The sequence below is a fragment of the Halichoerus grypus genome, chromosome 4 (assembly GCF_964656455.1).
Source record: "Halichoerus grypus chromosome 4, mHalGry1.hap1.1, whole genome shotgun sequence".
NCBI classification, from domain to species: Eukaryota; Metazoa; Chordata; class Mammalia; order Carnivora; family Phocidae; genus Halichoerus; species Halichoerus grypus.
The window spans coordinates 56,147,133-56,165,412 of record NC_135715.1 but is presented as its reverse complement, the minus strand read 5'-3'; the positions used below and the strand labels follow the sequence as shown (position 1 = coordinate 56,165,412).

Sequence of the window (18,280 nt, the reverse complement as noted above, 5' to 3'; positions counted from 1 at the left end):
GTTATTCTTATTTATGAACTGGTGTGGCTGGGGGATAAATCACTTTCCTGTTTCTTATCTAAACTAAGGGTTGTTGAAGGACCCAAATATGATGGTGTACCAGCTAAATCCTATTTGGCTATTAAGAGATGATGATGATTATGATGATGATGACGACGATGGTGATGAAGATTATTCCAAAAATCTACACCCTCATCGTTGTGTATACACTCCTTTTCTCTTTCCCTCTTCTTGATGTTCTTAACAGTACTTGTTATAAGACTTGGCAAACTACGGTGTTCTTAGAGGAAACAGAATAAGTTGATTATTGATGAAATGACAATGTTTTGAAGGGTCTTTTTCGGTCTAGTTAGAAAAACAAACAAATGTAATTTGCATCTTGTTCATTTGGGCTTGCAGAAAAAACTCTGAGAATTACTATAAACAAAACATCTATATAATCAATTAGGGAGTAGGTATTTACCCCATTTTTGGAGGGAAAAGCTGCAGCACAAAGATCTTAAGAACTCCATTAAGATCAAAAGCAGAACTGAAAGAAACCAACACATTCTGACAGTGCTCTAGCCATCAAAGCCATAATGTCCCTTTTGTGTGTCTCTGTTCCTCTGTTTAATACAAATACCAATCTAAAACAACATCTGTGATCAGGTGACATGTATAATGGAAAAATCCTCTTTGGAAGTCTTGCCAAGTATGAACTATACTAAAAGGAATGGAATCTGGTAAGAAATATCCTACTATTAACTCATTCACACTTAATAAAACCCATCAGCTATCAATGCCAATGTACATAATTTTATAGGCACAGCAAATCATAAATATATTACAAATTTTAGGGACCACTGTCTCTACGTTCTGCCTTGAGAACAAATGCCCAGTGAGCACACTAGGAAAGACAAGGCTTAATCCATACACTGCTGCTCGTGCAATTGATGACCCAGTGGTCACTTCCAACTATAGCATTCTACAAAAAACATTTTCAAATTTTAAGATGATGCTTCCAAATTCCAACATGGTTCACTGTGTTTTGGTATCTTCCTGCTGATCATAAAACAGAACCTAGCTACCAAAGGCCAGTTCCAAAATACCTCGTTTTCCCTTTGAAAATAGAATAAGATCTTCATAAAAGGATTTGGGATAGAAGTTTGTCTTGAATTGAACAAAACTCCTCCCCTTTTCCAGTGTAGGAAGACACCATCAATTTTCTCAGTTTCTAGAAAGAATAAATGCTATCTTACAACTGAGGCTTTCTTCAGAAATGTCAGTGCAAGGAGAGGTGGTTTCTTAGGGATAAAATTAAAATTCTTAGGAACAAAGAAAATTAATTTTTAATTCACAACAAATATGTAAAATCTGTACTTTCTGAGGCAACCCTCGTATGCAAGATGCTCCTTCGGATTCTTCAAATAGTGAGATGTTCTTAGAATTAAAGGTTATTTCTCAGAATGACCCCTCCAAAGGAATGTGGGGATACAGGTTACATGGCCATCAGGAAGTTGGCTCTTTCTGCACATTGTTTAGCAGCCAAAAAGGATACCAGGCTTCAGAAAAAGCATCCAAACCAGATTCCTTTTATGGTGTGAAAACATTTTGTTCAATAGGCTGCCCTTTCCTTATAGGCAATGCCTCAGAAACTACTCCTAAATGGACCAGTAGAGACAGGAGCTCCTTTTTTATTTTTTTGAGATTTTATTTATTTATTCTAGAGAGAGAGAGAGAGAGTGCAGGGGGAGGAGCAGAAGGAGAGGGACAAGCAGACTCTGTGTTGTGCGCAGAGTCCAAAGCGGAGCTCGATCTCAAGACCCTGAGATTATGACCTGAGCCGAAACCAAGAGCAGACGCTTAACCAACTGAGCCACCCAGGCGCCCCAGGGGCTTCATATGAAGAAACCAGCTCCTGTTTTGTATGTTTCACCCTCAGAAAGTAAAACCACTCACCAAGAGTTCTGGAAGCACTATGCTCAAATGCTGTAAAGAACTTTCATTTTTTGGCAGCTTCTATTCCTGAACCTCTCTGAGAAATAACTTTCAAAAGCTGAAGTCCCTATTCTTAGATTCATAGGATTTCTGTGGTTCCAGCCAAGAGTTTTGCTGCTTTGGATTGTTCTATTTTCCTAAGGTACATTTTTTTCATGGGTCTCATCAACACAACCTCTCCAGCACCTTAAAATAGATTTTGAACTTTGTAAGGCTTTCCTGTGGAACTCAGGTTCAAAGTGTTTGTTCCTATATAGGAACAGGTCTTGTTTAATCATTTTTATTGTTCTTGGCCACATTTCTGGGATTAAGACATTTTATAACAGGAAGAAACACAGTGGCACCTACACTAAACTAACATAACCTTTTGTTGTGAATACGAAGAAGCAAAGATTAAAAGCCCAGAGCCTTCAAACACAGGCTACATAAACAGCAATAAATTAATGTTTTCCACGAATCTGACATTTCTATCATGTGGGAAAATGCTGAAGTGTTTTTCACTGTATTTCACAGCGAAGAGTTTTATTTTGCATGTGCTAATCAAACCCATCTCTGGTCTAAGACAGGAATTGGGTTTCTGGCACTAAGCAGCCATTTGACATTTAAAGATAACATCTGTGAGAGATCCCGACAGCCGAGAACCCGTGTAGGCAGTGTATATATCACCCCCACAACTACCATCATCTTCACTGTCATCCTTATCACCATGACCATCAAATACTCATGGCTGTTTACTCCGCTGGAATACCCAATATATTTCAGAGGGTGTCATCTATTTTGAATGTTTCCCATCAACTCAAAGTAGCTTCATATGGCATCCCTCCTGCTTTTGAAACATACGCAACTAGTGGTTTCCACATGTGATCTATTAAAAAGGAGGAAACACTAAAAATACAGGGAGACCATGTTTGATTTAAGTTCAGAGACATGAAATCTGTGAACATTTGAAAAGCAGCTTCTCTGCGTTACTTTATCTTACAGCTCTTCATTCGTAGTTAATAGAAATAAGAGGAAAAACCCCTAAGTACCACCGAAGAGAAGTATTTCCAGGTACGTATTTATAAAAGCTGATGAACTTGCCTATTTGTTAAAGCTGTTTCGGAACATGCTATGGTTGATACAGCCTGCCTTAAGTGTATGCCTAAAAGCAATTTATTTTTTCTTTAATTTTTTGAAACTTATGCAGATTTTCCCTGATGCATCTAAATTGGTGATAATGTCATGATTTGATTATATACTTCTGTCTAGAACATAAACTTCTTTCCTTGGCAGAATACCCAATTTATCACAGAAAAAAACTACATTGAAGACAACTTGGTAATTCTTCTATGAGGCTATATGTTCACAGCATCCAGAGTCCCTTGCTTCCTTTTCAAGTAAATGGATTGGCAGCCTCTCTTCCAAAGGCTAAAGTTAACCGGAGTCCTCCGTGCCCCTTCACCATACCCAAGAAGAAATATATTTTATTTTGCTGACTTAATTTTCATGACAGGCAGAAAAGACCTGAAAAGGCCATAACACCCGATCCTGGATATCGAGGAGGGGACATATATCATGATCACACACAAGCACAATATTCTACATGTCCCCCTCCCTGGTCACCAGCTTGAGGGTGGCTGGAAGTGGGGTAGGAGTTTGAGACAGGAAGAACTCACACAGACACCACTATTATGTGGATGATATCACTCAGCATCTTAGAAGAGTTAACAATTTTATTAGACGCCACTGGTATTTTCCAGACATTATTACATATCTGCAAATAAACAGATGTGACAGTCATCTACTATTTTACAAGCTACAATAAATCCTTTAGGCAAATATAGCATTCCACTTCAAATCACTATCAAACAGAGAAATAACTCAATTCCAGGGGTCCGATCTCAGAAGACATGTTCCCACCAAACCTATAAATCAGGAATTAAAGGCTTTACAATTGAACAAGGTGACCATTTTCCTGGTCACTTTAAAGCTTGCCCTATGTTATTATTTTATGTTACATACTTACACTTGTGAAATAAACTTAAAAGAGGCATCAAAAATAATTATGTATGTGTACCTGTCTTTCAAAGAGTTTGGAGGATGTATGTACAATTTTTCTTTCTTTCTTTCTTTCTTTCTTTCTTTCTTTCTTTCTTTCTTTCTTTCTTTCTTTTAGGGAGAGAGAGCGTGCATGAGCTGTTGGGGGTGGGCAGAGGGAGAGGCAGCAAGAGAAGACCCCAACTCTCAGTGGTCAACTAAAAACCAACCAACCAACCAACCAACAAAAAAATAATTGACATTATTATAATAAGTTAATGCTCTATCTGGTTCATTGGGAATTTTGCACTTTAAAGTTTGCCATGTTTGTTACACTGCACAAGCCTTGCTAATCAGGTGCTGCTCTTAACACACCAAGATAATGCCATTGACACGAGTAGAGGCTTTGCTCTGGCTTGCCCTTTGGAAACTTGTTTTCATAGTAGAGATAGATTTGATTTAACGGTTCCTATCTCTCTCCTGACATCCTGTGTGAGTCAAAGATTTAGGAGACAAGGAACCAAAATCTGGCCAGAGCAGCTGACAGCCAAAGCACAAAGTCTAAAACCTAGGCCTTATGAAAGCTGATTCTCTTAACTTCAGGGCTGCTCGGGGGCATTAATATGTTACACCGTGCTGTGCATAATTAGGGAATCAATACAGACCGCTGACCTGTCCTCAGCAAATGCTGATCTAACTGAATGGGGTTACAAAGACAGCAAACTTCCTATCTTTCTGGAGTTGCTCAGTGCTCTTGAATTTTCTCAGGTGGCCTAAAGGGAACAGGCTCAGACAGGACTAAGTAGCAAATCCAATGGTACAAAAACTCCCAAAGACGAGCAAGGCCCCAATTTGTCACAACCCCCAAGTTCTTTTTTCACTTCCTTTAGCCCTCCTCCTCCAAAAACTCCATCAATACATGAAGACAATATACCGGACACCGAAGAGACATTAAGTATAATGATGCCATATAAATACTGTAAAAAAACTAAACAAAAATACCTTGTCACGTTGATATCCAGAGAAGTCTAGCACCAAAAACAATATTAATGGCAAAACAAATTCATTATGAAAGGTAGTTCTTAAATAATCTTTGTGTGATTTACTTCAAAGGGTGATCAGGATTTGCAAAGAAAAAAATACCTGATAGAAATGAAAGCACAATTATTTGGATTTTTTTTCACTGAATTTGATCACAATCCTTATAAGTCAACTTACCTCAAGTTTAAGTAAGTCAGCATCTGCAGATTAATGATGGCCTCAGGAATGACTCTGATGCAATTATGATACAGATTAAGAATTTCCAGTGATACAAAATGGCACAATTCCATTGGGACTTCGACCAGTCTGTTTTTAGATAAATCTGTGAGAAAAGGAAAGAATATTTTGTCAATAAATCTTCAATATAATCCAGTACAATTGTCAACTATCAACACTTTTTTTTCTTAAATGTTTTAAAATAAGCATAATTTAAATTTAGATCAGTATTTTCATTTTTTGTAGCTCTGTTACTCCACAGTTGATTTCCTTTTCCTGGCATATTATCCAATTCATACGGAAAAGCAAAAATACTGCTTAAAACAGTTTTAGCTCTATATTAATTTGTAAATACAGGCCAGATATAAGAGTAACTGAATCAATATTTACTTTCCATTCTATCTAGAAATTATTTCAAAGTCATTCTCCCCTAGGCAAGCATGAAAACTGTATCCTTCAATCTGCCTGAATATATATCTTTACCATAATATTTATTTAATTCAATTTTGCATTCATAACATATGTTGTCTCTTGGAACACTATATCCTCGGCAAACACACACATAGTAGATACTAAACAAATATTTCATTCACTGGAATTACTGAGAACCTACAATGTACAAGACCAAGATAAATCAACTGTGTCTCTCTTAAGGACAGGCAGTGTGTCTGCCACATGACCAGCAATAAAACTGGGCTCTCTTCCTCAAGTGTACCAAAGACCATAATAATGGTGGTCTACAGAGCAGTGTAAACACACATCATGGTTTACAATATCACCATCTCAACAATAAAAAATGGAACAGTCCTTACTGTCTAAACCTGGGAGTGGCAGAAATAACTGTTAAATACCATAAAATACCAAATATAAGAAAAGAGCTACCACTCTCAAAAACAATAACTCAACATTACTGATCATCTCACCCTTCATCAGGAGGGACTCAATCAGTATGACCTGAAGATGTTTATTAAGTATCATGTCATATATACTTAAGGAATCACACTCCATTAAAAAAAAAAAAACAGAAAATTGAAATAGGTCAATACTATAGGGGCGCCTGGGTAGCTCAGTCGTTAAGCGTCTGCCTTCGGCTCAGGTCATGATCCCAGCGCATACAGCCCCGCATCAGGCTCCCTGCTCCACGGGAAGCCTGCTTCTCCCTCCCCCATTCCCCCTGCTTGTGTTCCCTCTCTTGCTGTGTCTCTCTCTGTCAAATAAATAAATAAAAATCTTTAAAATAAATAAATAAATAAAAATAAAAAATAAATAGGTCAATACTATAATGAATTGGAAGTCAAAGGGCTATTCTCCTGACTGACCACCCTTCTGAGAAATAAATACATAAATAAACAAAGACAGGCCTAGATGGCTACAGAGGTGAATTCTAAGCAGGTTTAAAGGGACAATTCTGATAATATTTATATTATTCCACACAAGGTAAAAGAAGGAAAGTTTCTAAATACTTATTTAAAGAGTAAGGTATAATATTGATACCAACACCTAACAAAGAAAATACACAAAAGAGAAACTACTTACGAATCTCCCTTCTCCATAAACACTTATGTAAATCCTAAATTTAAAAATTAGCAAACAGAACTGAGCAGTATATAAAAAAGATTAACATACTATGAGTAAGTGGAACTTATTCTAGGAATATAAGGATTTTGTATTATTTAAACAAGTCACCATATAACTAGAGTAAAAGCAAAATAGCATATGATCACCTCTATAGATACTTAAAAGGTATTGATAAAATACTGTATTTATTTTTTTTCAAAAACTGCTTTACTGAAGTTTATCTAATATATCGTAAAATTGACCTACTTCAAGTGTACAATTAAGTGATCTCTAACAACTTACCAAGTGGTACATCATCATGATAAATCAGAATATTATTTCAGAATATTTATATTCATTCTTAATGTAATTTCTCAATAAAAGAATAGTTGGCTATTTCCTTACATAATTACACACACACACATGCATATGAGTGAGAATTTTTTTATTTATTACTAAATTTCAAATGACTAGAAATATTACCAATAAAGTCAAGAGAAGACATCACTACCACTACTATTACTTATTATTGTTCAGAAGATATTAGCCAATGACATGGATAAGGAAAGAAAAGAAGAACCAAAATTGGAAAAAAAGAATTATCATTGTTCACAAATAATATGATTGTTTTCCCAGAAAATCCAAAAATATCAACAGAAAAACTACTTCAAAAAGGTACAGGGTAGAAAATGAATATGTTGATAATAGCCTTCACACACACACACTCACTAGCAAAATAATACAACATAAGAAACCTAATTTATTATAATAACAAAAGTAAAACATCTAGAAAATCTTAAATAGGCAAAAGTTTATATGAAGAAAACTTTGAAATGCTACTAAGCAAGAAAAAAGAAAAATTATGATTAAAAAGATATTCCATGATTGTAAATAAGAAGGACAGCATCAAAAAAGTGTCAATTCTCTCTAAGCTGTACGTGTATAATGGAATGAACTCCCAATTCAAAAAATATAGTTCTAAGATATATATTTTTTAGTTTGCTGAGGTTACTACACAAGTTGACTTTAAAGTTCATATGGTAGAATAACGCAAAAATAGCAAGGTAGCTCTCAAAACAAAAGGTGCTTTCAATGAAGGGGGGGAATCGGAGGGGTAGACGAACCATGAGAGACGATGGACTCTGAAAAACAGAGGGTTCTAGAGGGGAGGGGGGTGGGAGGATGGGTTAGCCTGGTGATGGGTATTGAGGAGGGCACGTTCTGCATGGAGCACTGGGTGTTATGCACAAACAATGAATCATGGAACACTACATCTAAAACTAATGATGTAATGTATGGGGATTAACATAACAATAAAAAAATTTAAAAAAAAAAAAGGTGCTCTCAGGGGCACCAGCTCTCTGAAACATTAACAGACACATAAGGCAGTATGATGGGCAGGTGAGAAGGTCAGAGGAACAAATTACAAACAGGTCAAAGACACATATGGAAATCAAGTGTGCAGTAAAGGTGGCATTTCAAGTCAACGGAGAAAAGATGTGAGGTCAGTAAACAGTTTGAGAAAACTGGATAGCCATCTGAAACAAAGGATGACCTACTTCACCCCTTTTACCTCAATAAATTCTAGATGAATTAAATTATTAACTTTATTTTTTAAAGATTTTATTTATTTATTTGAGTGAGAGCACACAGGAGCGGAGAGGGGAAAAAGGAGAGGGAGAGGGAGAAGCAGACTTCCTGCTGAGCAGGGAGCTTGACCCAGGGCTCCATCATGGGGCTCGATCCCAGGAAGGACCCCAGGACCCTGGGATCATGACCTAAGCTGAAGGCAGATGCTTAACCGCCTGAGCCACCCAGGTGCCCCTAAATGATTAACTTTAAAAAGTAAAGCCATAACAGCACTGGGACAACACGTGGAAGTTTGTATTATGATCTTAGAATGGAGAAAGTCTTCCTATGAATGGCATAAAGCAAGACTGATAAATTCAACACATTAAAACAAAATTTATAGCATTCTAAAACAAACAAAAGCTCCACCAAAAACATACATGACAATCAAGGAATGGGGGGCAGGTGAGAAGTCCTACAATTCATAAACCCAATAGGCTAATTTTTTATACATATAGAGAGCTTCTACAGTCAATGATAATAAGTCTGAAACCCAGAAAAAAAAAAAAAGGACAGAAGGAAGGAAGGAAGGTGGGAGAGAAAGGAAGGAGGGAGGAAATGGAGGAAGGGAAGGAAGGAAGAAAAAAGAACAGATGGCTCACAGAAAAGGAAATACAAATGGCTCTTAAGCATCTGAAAAAATGATCAACCTCACTCACATTAGAGCAATGCAATTCACAGCTACATGGGATAATATTTTTCACCCATTAGACTAGTAAGTATCAAAAAGTTTGATGAACACATTATAATGCTGAGGACACAGTGATGTAAATGAAGAACATGTTAGCAATATCAATCAAAATTACAAATGTACATACTTCATTCAACCTAGAAATCTTTCTCATCTACAGATAAATGCATATGTGTGCAAATGACATTATTTTTTAACATGGTTTAAGAGCAAAAGATAGCAAGTTAAATATCAGTGGAGGTCTGGTTATGTTATTAATAAATGTAAATAAAACTAAAATTAAATCAATCAATAAATATTAGCATAATATTAATATTTCATGTGGCGGAATGTAATATTAAACACTGTATTCCATAATGCAGCGCTGATACATGCAGTCATTAAAATGAATGAAGCAGCTTTATATGTGCTGATGTGGTACAATCTCCCAGACATATTATAAATTTTTTTAAAAGCCTGGCATAGGACAGTGTATATAGTATTTGTTTTTAAATGAATATTTACATAGTTGTAAATAGATATATAAATATAAATTGATTATCTCTGGAAGCTGCAAAAGAAACTGGTAGAAGTGGTTGCTTCTGGAAAGAGGGTTTCTTGCAGAGAGGACGGGCGTCAGAGCAAGATCCCCCCACCATACATCATGCTGTACCTTTAGAAATGTGAATGCACTGCTTATTTGATTTTGCATATAGAAATGGATTCGATAGGGCGCCTGGGTGGCTCAGTTGGTTAAGCGACTGCCTTCGGCTCAGGTCATGATCCTGGAGTCCCTGGATCGAGTCCCGCATCGGGCTCCCTGCTCGGCGGGGAGTCTGCTTCTCCCTCTGACCCTCCCCCCTCTCATGTGCTTGCTCTCTCATTCTCTCTCTCTCAAATAAATAAATAAATAAATCTTTAAAAAAAAAAAAAAAGAAATGGATTCGATATATATGTACATGTGTTGTATATATTGTATATAAATACATATGTGTATATATACGCAGATACACACACACACACATATACATATTCTCTACACACAGAATTTTGTTTCATTTGAAAAGAGAGTTAAGAAGTCAGAGCAAACTGTGAAGTCCCATGCTCTTAATTAAGGGAAATACAGAGGCAAGCTTTTTATGAATGTTTAGAACCTCAACAGAAAAAAATTCCACAAGTCTCTTGCATTCTTTCTTCCTGAAACTCTTTACTAGACATGGCAATCCTCATGTGCTACGATGCTGGAAATTTGCCCAGAAAACTTTTATGTGCTGTTTCCTTCAGGTTCAACTCAAAGAAAAAATCTATTGAGGTTCCAGTTTACATTCAAACCTTGACCTTTCCTGAGAACTGCTAGAATGATACCATCAGGTTGAATGTTTTGATAACTACTTTAAATAATAATAATGTTTTTATTAGTTTCAGTGTCACTAATGCTTTTTTTAAAAAAAGGATTAGGGGTTTTTGTAGAAATGCTGTCATATAACTATAAAACTTTTAAAAGATCATGGGGGTATCAAATCAATAATAGAAACCGCTCCAATCAGAGAGCAGAAGACCAGTTCTAAATCTACAACCACCTGAGATGTTTGGGAAAGTCACTCAACTTCCCAGGTCTCTGTTTCTGAATAGGTAAAATTAGAGTATATGCAACTGGATAAATTCTAACATTCTTTTCAGATCTAAGATTTCTATGAATAAAAAGTATTCAGAATTCAAGTATTTTTTGTCAAAAGTATTCAGAATCCATGTGATTTTGCTTGCTCATGATAATCAATAGCAGCAGTTGAATATCACAAAAAGTTATAAAGTACAAACCCACATATAACAAATACTGGCACATCTTTTTAACAAATTTGTCCTTTCATTGTAAAAATCTATATTCTTTTTTTTTTAAGATTTTCATTTTTTTATTCATTTGAGACACAGAGATACAGAGAGAGAGAGAGAAAGCATGAGCAGGGAGAGAGGGAGAAGGAGAGGGAGAAGCAGGCTCCTTGCTGAGCCAGAAGCCCAATGTGGGGCTCGATCCCAGGACCCTGGGATCATGACCCGAGCCGAAGGCAGACGCTTAACCATCTGAGCCACCCAGGCGCCCCTCATTGTAAAATCTATATTCTTATCAGATAATCTAATTTTTAAAAGTGCTGTTTTCAAACATGAGGACCATGCAATGGTAGGAGAAATAAATTAGATAATAGCTTATAAATTAAGCTAATATTTAATTCTGGGCTAAACACTAATAGCATCATTATTAACAGTTGGCTTAAAAATGCTAGAATAATGTTCTAACTGATGTGTGCATCTGATGTCTACTACTCACAATACAGATGTTCTACGCTCTCGCCCCTTTTTAGAGTTTCCCTCTACGATCTCCAGATTTGAGGGGAAGCTTTAGCACTTTCCCTTCTCTGTAATTCCCCCCGACCGTCTAACTTTGCACCCCAGAAGCAGAAGCTGCATGAAGGGCTGCTTAGAGCTTCCAAAGAGACAGTGTTAGTCCTGCCTGCTGAGAGAAGAGGAAGCGAACGTGGTAAAACCTAAAATGCCCTCATTTTAAACTGTATCTGATATCTCCTCTTTAATCCTTGTTTGTTTTAATTTAGAGAAAGAGGAAGACAGGGGCAGAGGGAGGGGGAGAGACAGAATCCCAAGCAGGCTCCAAGGTCGGCTTGGAGCCTGACACAGGGCTCGATCTCACGACCCAAGCTGAAATCAAGAGTTGGGGACGCTTAACCAACTGAGGCCCCCAGGCGTCCCTTTAATCCTTGTTTTTAACTGTGCTGTTCTCTGTTTTTTTCAGGAATCCTTTTTCTGAAAGGACTCAGGCTAGTCATTATAAAGGAAGTTACAAGGTGTAAGCAAAGGGCATCTGGCATGCCTGAGGCTACATTACTAGCCACATGAACAGAGCTCCATGTCCACTTCGTGAGAATTTACCCATGCGGTGTGCTCCCTATCATCCTGCATTCGTGTTCCCGCTTCCACATGAAAAAGGAAGAAATTTATTACAAAATGTGTACACAGCTCACACTCTTTCAATGCCTAAATAAAAACAGTTGCCTAAACCAGCATTGTTCAAGTTAAAACAAAGCTGAAAAACAGACCAAAAAAAAAAAAAAGCTCTCCTTTCCTATTTGTTGAAGTTCATTACCCACATGATGAATTATTGACTTATTTATTAACATACACTCAGGACATGGTGTCTGGAGAAATGAAAAACACACAGGCTTACTTTTAAGGAGTTTATCACTTGAAAAGTAAGATGAAGCAAACCCAGAATAAACTATAAGGTAAGATGTTCTACTTGTGCTGAAAAGGGAAAAGGCACATATAAAGAGCTAAAAACCAAGTGGGTAAATCATGTTATCATCCATTAAGCCCATCCGTTGTGCCACACACTGTATCTGGAAGTTTTGCATCTGGTACCTCATTTAAACCACCCCAAGGAGCTGTGCTCCCACCATCTGAAGAAACGAGGCTCAGAAAGCCTACGTGACCTGCCCAGAGCCACAGAGATAAGCAGTTATACTCACACCTAAGGACATGTAACTCTAGGGCCTGACTGAGTTCCCTGCATGAGACCACTCTTTCTCCATGGAACAATGTCAGCAAGACCATGATGTGTCCCTCATCTAGATTATTAGGAAGATATGGCAATTAATCTTCACTGCTTTATTTGTCCGAAATGCAATCAAAAGAAAAGCAGCATGTTCTGTGTATAGACCCAGAGGGGAAGACAGTTATAAACATGATGTTCAAAAAATAAAGTACTGAAAACAATCTGTCAGCTAATGGCCTAAATTCTGGAAAGAGCTACAGGAAACTTGGTAAGTAGAAATCCTGGCCTCACCCGCTAATTACACTAACCCTATGTAAGCACTCTGTTCACTGAAGAGTTTAGAACGGGCTTTCAAAGATATGACTTACTTCTCCTACTTCTCTGAGTATCATTTAATTCTCAATTAACTTTATTATTGGAAGACAGAAAAAGGTACAAAAACCAGGTACATGTGCTTTCCTCAGGCTAAAGCAGAAATCACCTTATATCTTTGAGCGTCCACAAGCACCATGGGAAAGCTGTCCAAAAGGGCTGAAGACAGTCTAGATTATGATGTTTTGACTTTGATAACCCAAAGCAGATAATCCAATTATAAGTACTGGGGGAGGAAGCGGGGAATGACATACAAATTTGTTCAAAATCTTTCCTGTTAGTGGAAAACAAAGAAAGAAAACAAGGTCTGATCCTTGAAGAAGAAGAAGAAGAAGAAGCAGAAGAAGAAGAGGAGGAGGAGGAAGAAGAAGGGAAAGAAGGAGGAGGGGGGAAAGACAGGGAAGAGGAAGAGGAGCAGCAAAAGAAGGAAGAAATCTAGGACTTAGTTGTTACTAAATAAGAAGACAGTCAGTTCACAGCAGGCACACGGATGTGAGTGTCCCTAACATGGCCTTTGAAAGGGCAGAGCCAGGCCAGAAGCCTGGCCATCCCACCGACTACGGCAGGCAGACCAAGGTGGGGGCAATGAAGGTTCTCCAACCCAAGAAGACAAAAAGAACAAGTACTCATAGACAACAGGCAAATGTTAAGAAGGCAACAAGAATCTTGGAATACAACCAAAACCAGCTGGGCAAATGGGCCAGGAGCTGTGAAATGACCCAGTAAGGTATGAACGACAGGTAAGTCAGCTTTTAAATTTAGGTAGAGATAAATATAGATGAGGAATTTGTGTTAATTTTTGTTTACTGTTCTAATTCTGTTATAAATATATGGAGGTACTACCTCTATCGTAGTAAAGCTCATGGGCAGGCTACTTTCCTAAATGAAATACTTGCCTAGTGTTTCTCAGCCTTGTTGGTACGCTGGAATCACTTAGAAAGTTTTTTAAACCCTGAAGCCTGGGGCCCATGGCCATGAATTTTAGGAATTGGCTCTGGCATCAGGATCCCTTGGATGTCCAGTTGCCTCCCTCTATTCCAGGGGAAATGCAGTTGAGTAAGATGATCCAACCTCTCAGGCTCCCTACCTAAACCAAGCCTGTCCAACAGGTGGCGCTATCCTAGGGGCAGACAAGGGGGCCCAGGAGGGGCCTGACTTGCAGAGCCCACTGGTACCTTTACCATGAATCCTAATTTGGGAAAGGAAACCTGAGCTGATCCAGAGTTAACTGTTAGTCAATTAGATTATTATTCTAAATTCCTCCTCAACTAGTATTTGATACAATCATGGCAGCAAAAACCCGACCCGGAAGGGAGTTTTATGTATTATGAATTGGCTATCATAGAAATTTAGGTTTTTCCCCTCATCGATTTCTCACCACAACCTAGTGAGGCAGGTGCTGTTACAGCTCTCAGTCACGTGTGGACAGCAAGGCCCAGAGAGGTTAGGTAACTTGCCCGAGGATACAGAGCCAGTAAGTGGCAGAAGCAAGAAGTAAACCAGTAGGCATGACACTTTGAAAGCCTCGCTCTGCACTATTTTTGATTCTGCCTCATACGACTGCAATATAGGGAAAGTCAGTTTTTCATATGGACAACTCTTGTTTAAAAAAAAAAAAAAATCAACAGATCCATGTCAGATGCCCGATCAGGAGACCTTCAATGACCCCACAGCCTTGTACTAAAGTACGTGCCCTTTGACCTTAAATATTTTCTCCAGAAAGAAGAGCATGTGTCGCGGGTGCCTCATTTCCCACCCCGAGCTGGACACTGTGCTTCTTCGCTGCAAACCCACCCTGGGGGCTGGCCCTGCCCTGCGGAGTCGGGGGACACCACAGCGCTGTGCAAACACAGCCGGGCAGTAGACCGGAACCCCAGAACCACGTCCTCCCCACGTCCGCTTCTTAATGGAAGCATCGACATGAAAGCTGGGCAGCCAGAAATAAAACAATAAGTTTCACCACGGCCAAAACAAGCTTTGCAAATCCCTAAAATAAAGTAGCCAAATGAATAAAAATAAGCAGGGGAGGGTAGAAAAACAGTCGATGGAATCTGGTGTGCAGTCAGCACCATCAGAAGCACGATGTTGTTTTTGTATAAAAAAGGAAAGTGGTGCCTCGGGAGGAACTGGAAGAGGCCAGCAGTCCAGCAACAACATCCTGAGTTATCAGCCACCTCAGCCATGAAGACCAATACAGCTGTGAACCTCATCTGCAATGGCTTGCTCTCCGGTCAGAAGAAAAGGCCTCATCTCGGAGGTTACGATCGTGCCTAGCTCCAGCAAGACCAAAGGATATATTTTTCAAGCTGAACGATAAACATGTTATGGTGAAAGTTTAATTTTAGAATATTAGCACTAAGCACAATGGTTCAATAAAACTGGGTCAAATGGGTATCCTTCACATAGAAATCTAAACTCCTGACCCACCAACTAGAGCACGGGACCTATTATTTTCCTCATACTGAGGAGGGACGCCCTGTGCCTGGCCATCTTCACTCTCTTGCGTGGTCACGCCTGGGACCACCGTGCAGGGACCGTCCTTAAGCGGAAGCATGGTCTCAGAACACCTGCCCTCTCTGGACAATCCATAGCCTCTTGCACCTAGGTAGGCAGGGGTCTCTTTGGAAGAATCTCAGCTATATCTTTCTGTCCCTTCTGAACTTCCTCCCCCCACTCCACAATGCTCCCCGGCATCTGACTGCCCCTCACTTCAACTTTGCTCTTGGCACAGGCAGCCTACCCAGCCCCATGACTCAGCACCCATGGGGCTGCTCCTGGGCACCTGCACATTTGGAAATGCACTCAAGTAAGGACGTGTTGCTCTAGGCAGTGAAGCAGAGCTCCTGGGCTGACTCATCCTGACTCTGGAAATGAAGCTACCTGACGCTTCCAGGGCTAAGTGGACACAAATAATAAGCAGGTTCATGAAAGTTTTGAGGCAGTTGGTCAAGATCTCAGGCTACATCTCTAACAGATCAACAACAACAAAAAATCTTATCAAATAGTAGAGATGAGTTAATTCCTCAGTATGAGCCATGAGTCTTCCCTGACCACCTATTTAAAGTTTCAGTATCTGTCTTAACCGCCCCACTCTATTCTACATTTTCTTTTTTCTTAGCACTTAAATAACCTCCTCCCAAAACATACCATTTATTCATGTATTATGGTTATTAATTTTCTCTTTCTCCCTACTAGAATGTAAGTCCTGTGAAGGTTGGGATTTTGCATGGCTCACTGGTATACACTAAGGGCTTAATAAATATTTGTTGAATGAATGGAGTAGGAAAGCAGGTTCTTAGGTCAGACAGCTTGAGTTCAAATCCTGGTCCTACCACTCAGCTGTGTGGACTTGGAAATAATTATTTAATTTCTCTATGCCTCAGTTTCCTCACCTGTAACATGAAGATAATAACAGTACTAGCCCCACTGAATGACTGGAAGGATTACATGAGATGATTGATACCTTTAAAGTCCTTAGAGCAGCGCCTGGCCCAGAGTGAAGCCCTATAAGAATAGTCTCTATCATTAGGCTAGCTAATTCTGGGTTCTGAGTATTTCTAGCAAGAAATAATACTGCCTGGGCTGGGAAGGAGCTTAAAACCTAACTGACAAGCTAATGAAGTATACCAAACACATAAATGCCTCATGGTAACAACAAATCCTAGATAAAAGAATAAAAAATAATAATGTATTTTGAGTGAAAAATTTTTAAGTTGGTTGGAAGGTTTCCCTTTCCAAGGCTGCAGGAGGAAGTAAGAAACAGAAATTAATTTTGGTAAGTGCCAAAAAGCATCCAGTGACAGATTATAGACTCTTGGTGCAGTGATTTTATTAGTGGGTGATACCTATTAAGCCCACAAGGTGCCGAGAGGTAATTACATGTAGGTGGCCTTTTACTAACAAGTGCAATGTTTATAGCAAAAACGGATTTCTTTATTGTACCTCTCCTATCCAAAGCACTGCCAAAAAAAAAAAAAAATCAGGTTACAGATTTTTAAAGGCCAGCATAGATATGGGTGGTGGGGGAGAAGAGGTGTGGCGAATTCCTGCCCCAAAGTATAATCATTTCACTTAAAGGACCTCTAAAAGAGGCTTTCTACTCTTGAACACAATTCTAACAACTGCTACTATTAACTCTTCCAGCCCCACAGCATTTTAGAAGCAACAAACACATAAGGAAAAGAGAGACAGCCGTTAAGAAAGTACACTTCTTACAAGGAACAGTAATGAACAGTGGGATCGACCTACATTTTAAATTTTAAGTACTTTAAATTAAAAAATTTTAAATGCGATGGCAGGGTCCCCCTAAATATTATAGCACAATGCGGCTGTGACACAGAACATGCTAACAACTCCAAACGATCCAGCGATAGTTCGTCTATTTGAGGATTAAACTGTGTTTAAAATGTAATTGTTTTAATGTTCTCTTGTAAAATGACTCAAAACGAAAATATTTTAGGTGGTTACAGCCTCTCTGTCATGACCCATCCCCTGGCGAGTCTGGGGAGCTAAGGCTTCACTGCACCACGAATCATTCCCATTTGCTTGAAGACAACTTCGGGCTCAGGTACATAATAAAAACAGCCCATTGACCGTAATCATCTTTAAAATGGGACATACTAATTTGAAGGGGAAATACTAATTTTCTTGTAAAACATGAATGCTTTTAAGCAGCCTAATTTGCAACATCCAAAAGGTGGAAACAGCCCAAATGTCCACCAAGGGATGAGCAGAGAAGCAAAACACAGTGAATACACTCAATGCAATAGTAATAGGCCTGGAAAAGGAAGGAAGTTCCGACACGTGCTACGATGTGGATGAAACTTGAGGACATTTTGCTAAGTGAAATAAGCCAGCCACAAAAAAGACAGATACCGTATGACAGCACTTGTAGGAGGGGCTTCCGTGGTGAAGCTCATAGAGACAGAAAGTAGAAGCGTGGTGGCCGGCAGGGAGGCGGAAGGAAGAGCTACCACCGTTCAGTAGCTACACAGATAAAAAGAATCCAGTGGATGGATGGCGGTGATGGTTTGCACCACGTGAGTGTACCAAACTATACACTGAGACACGGTTAACAGGGTAAATTTTCTGCTGTATGTTATTTTTATCACAGTTGAAAAAAAATGAATTTTTTCCCCCAAAATGGTCACAAAAGACAAACATTATCCTAGAACATAAAATTCCCCAGAATGCCAGACATGACTAACCCTACAGGGGCTGGAAGCCTGAGAGAAGGGGCA

At 38.9% G+C, this 18,280-nt stretch overlaps 1 protein-coding gene across 8 annotated transcripts in view; it reads right to left on the bottom strand.

Moving 5' to 3' along the window:
* Positions 1-18,280, bottom strand: part of LRCH1 (leucine rich repeats and calponin homology domain containing 1) — a 192,259-nt gene that overhangs the window by 93,017 nt on the left and 80,962 nt on the right. For all 8 annotated transcript variants that reach the window (XM_078070358.1, XM_078070360.1, XM_078070361.1 and 5 more), the window contains one exon: positions 5,212-5,356. In XM_078070358.1, the coding sequence (XP_077926484.1) occupies positions 5,212-5,356 (145 nt within the window). The remainder of the gene's footprint in view (positions 1-5,211; positions 5,357-18,280) is intronic.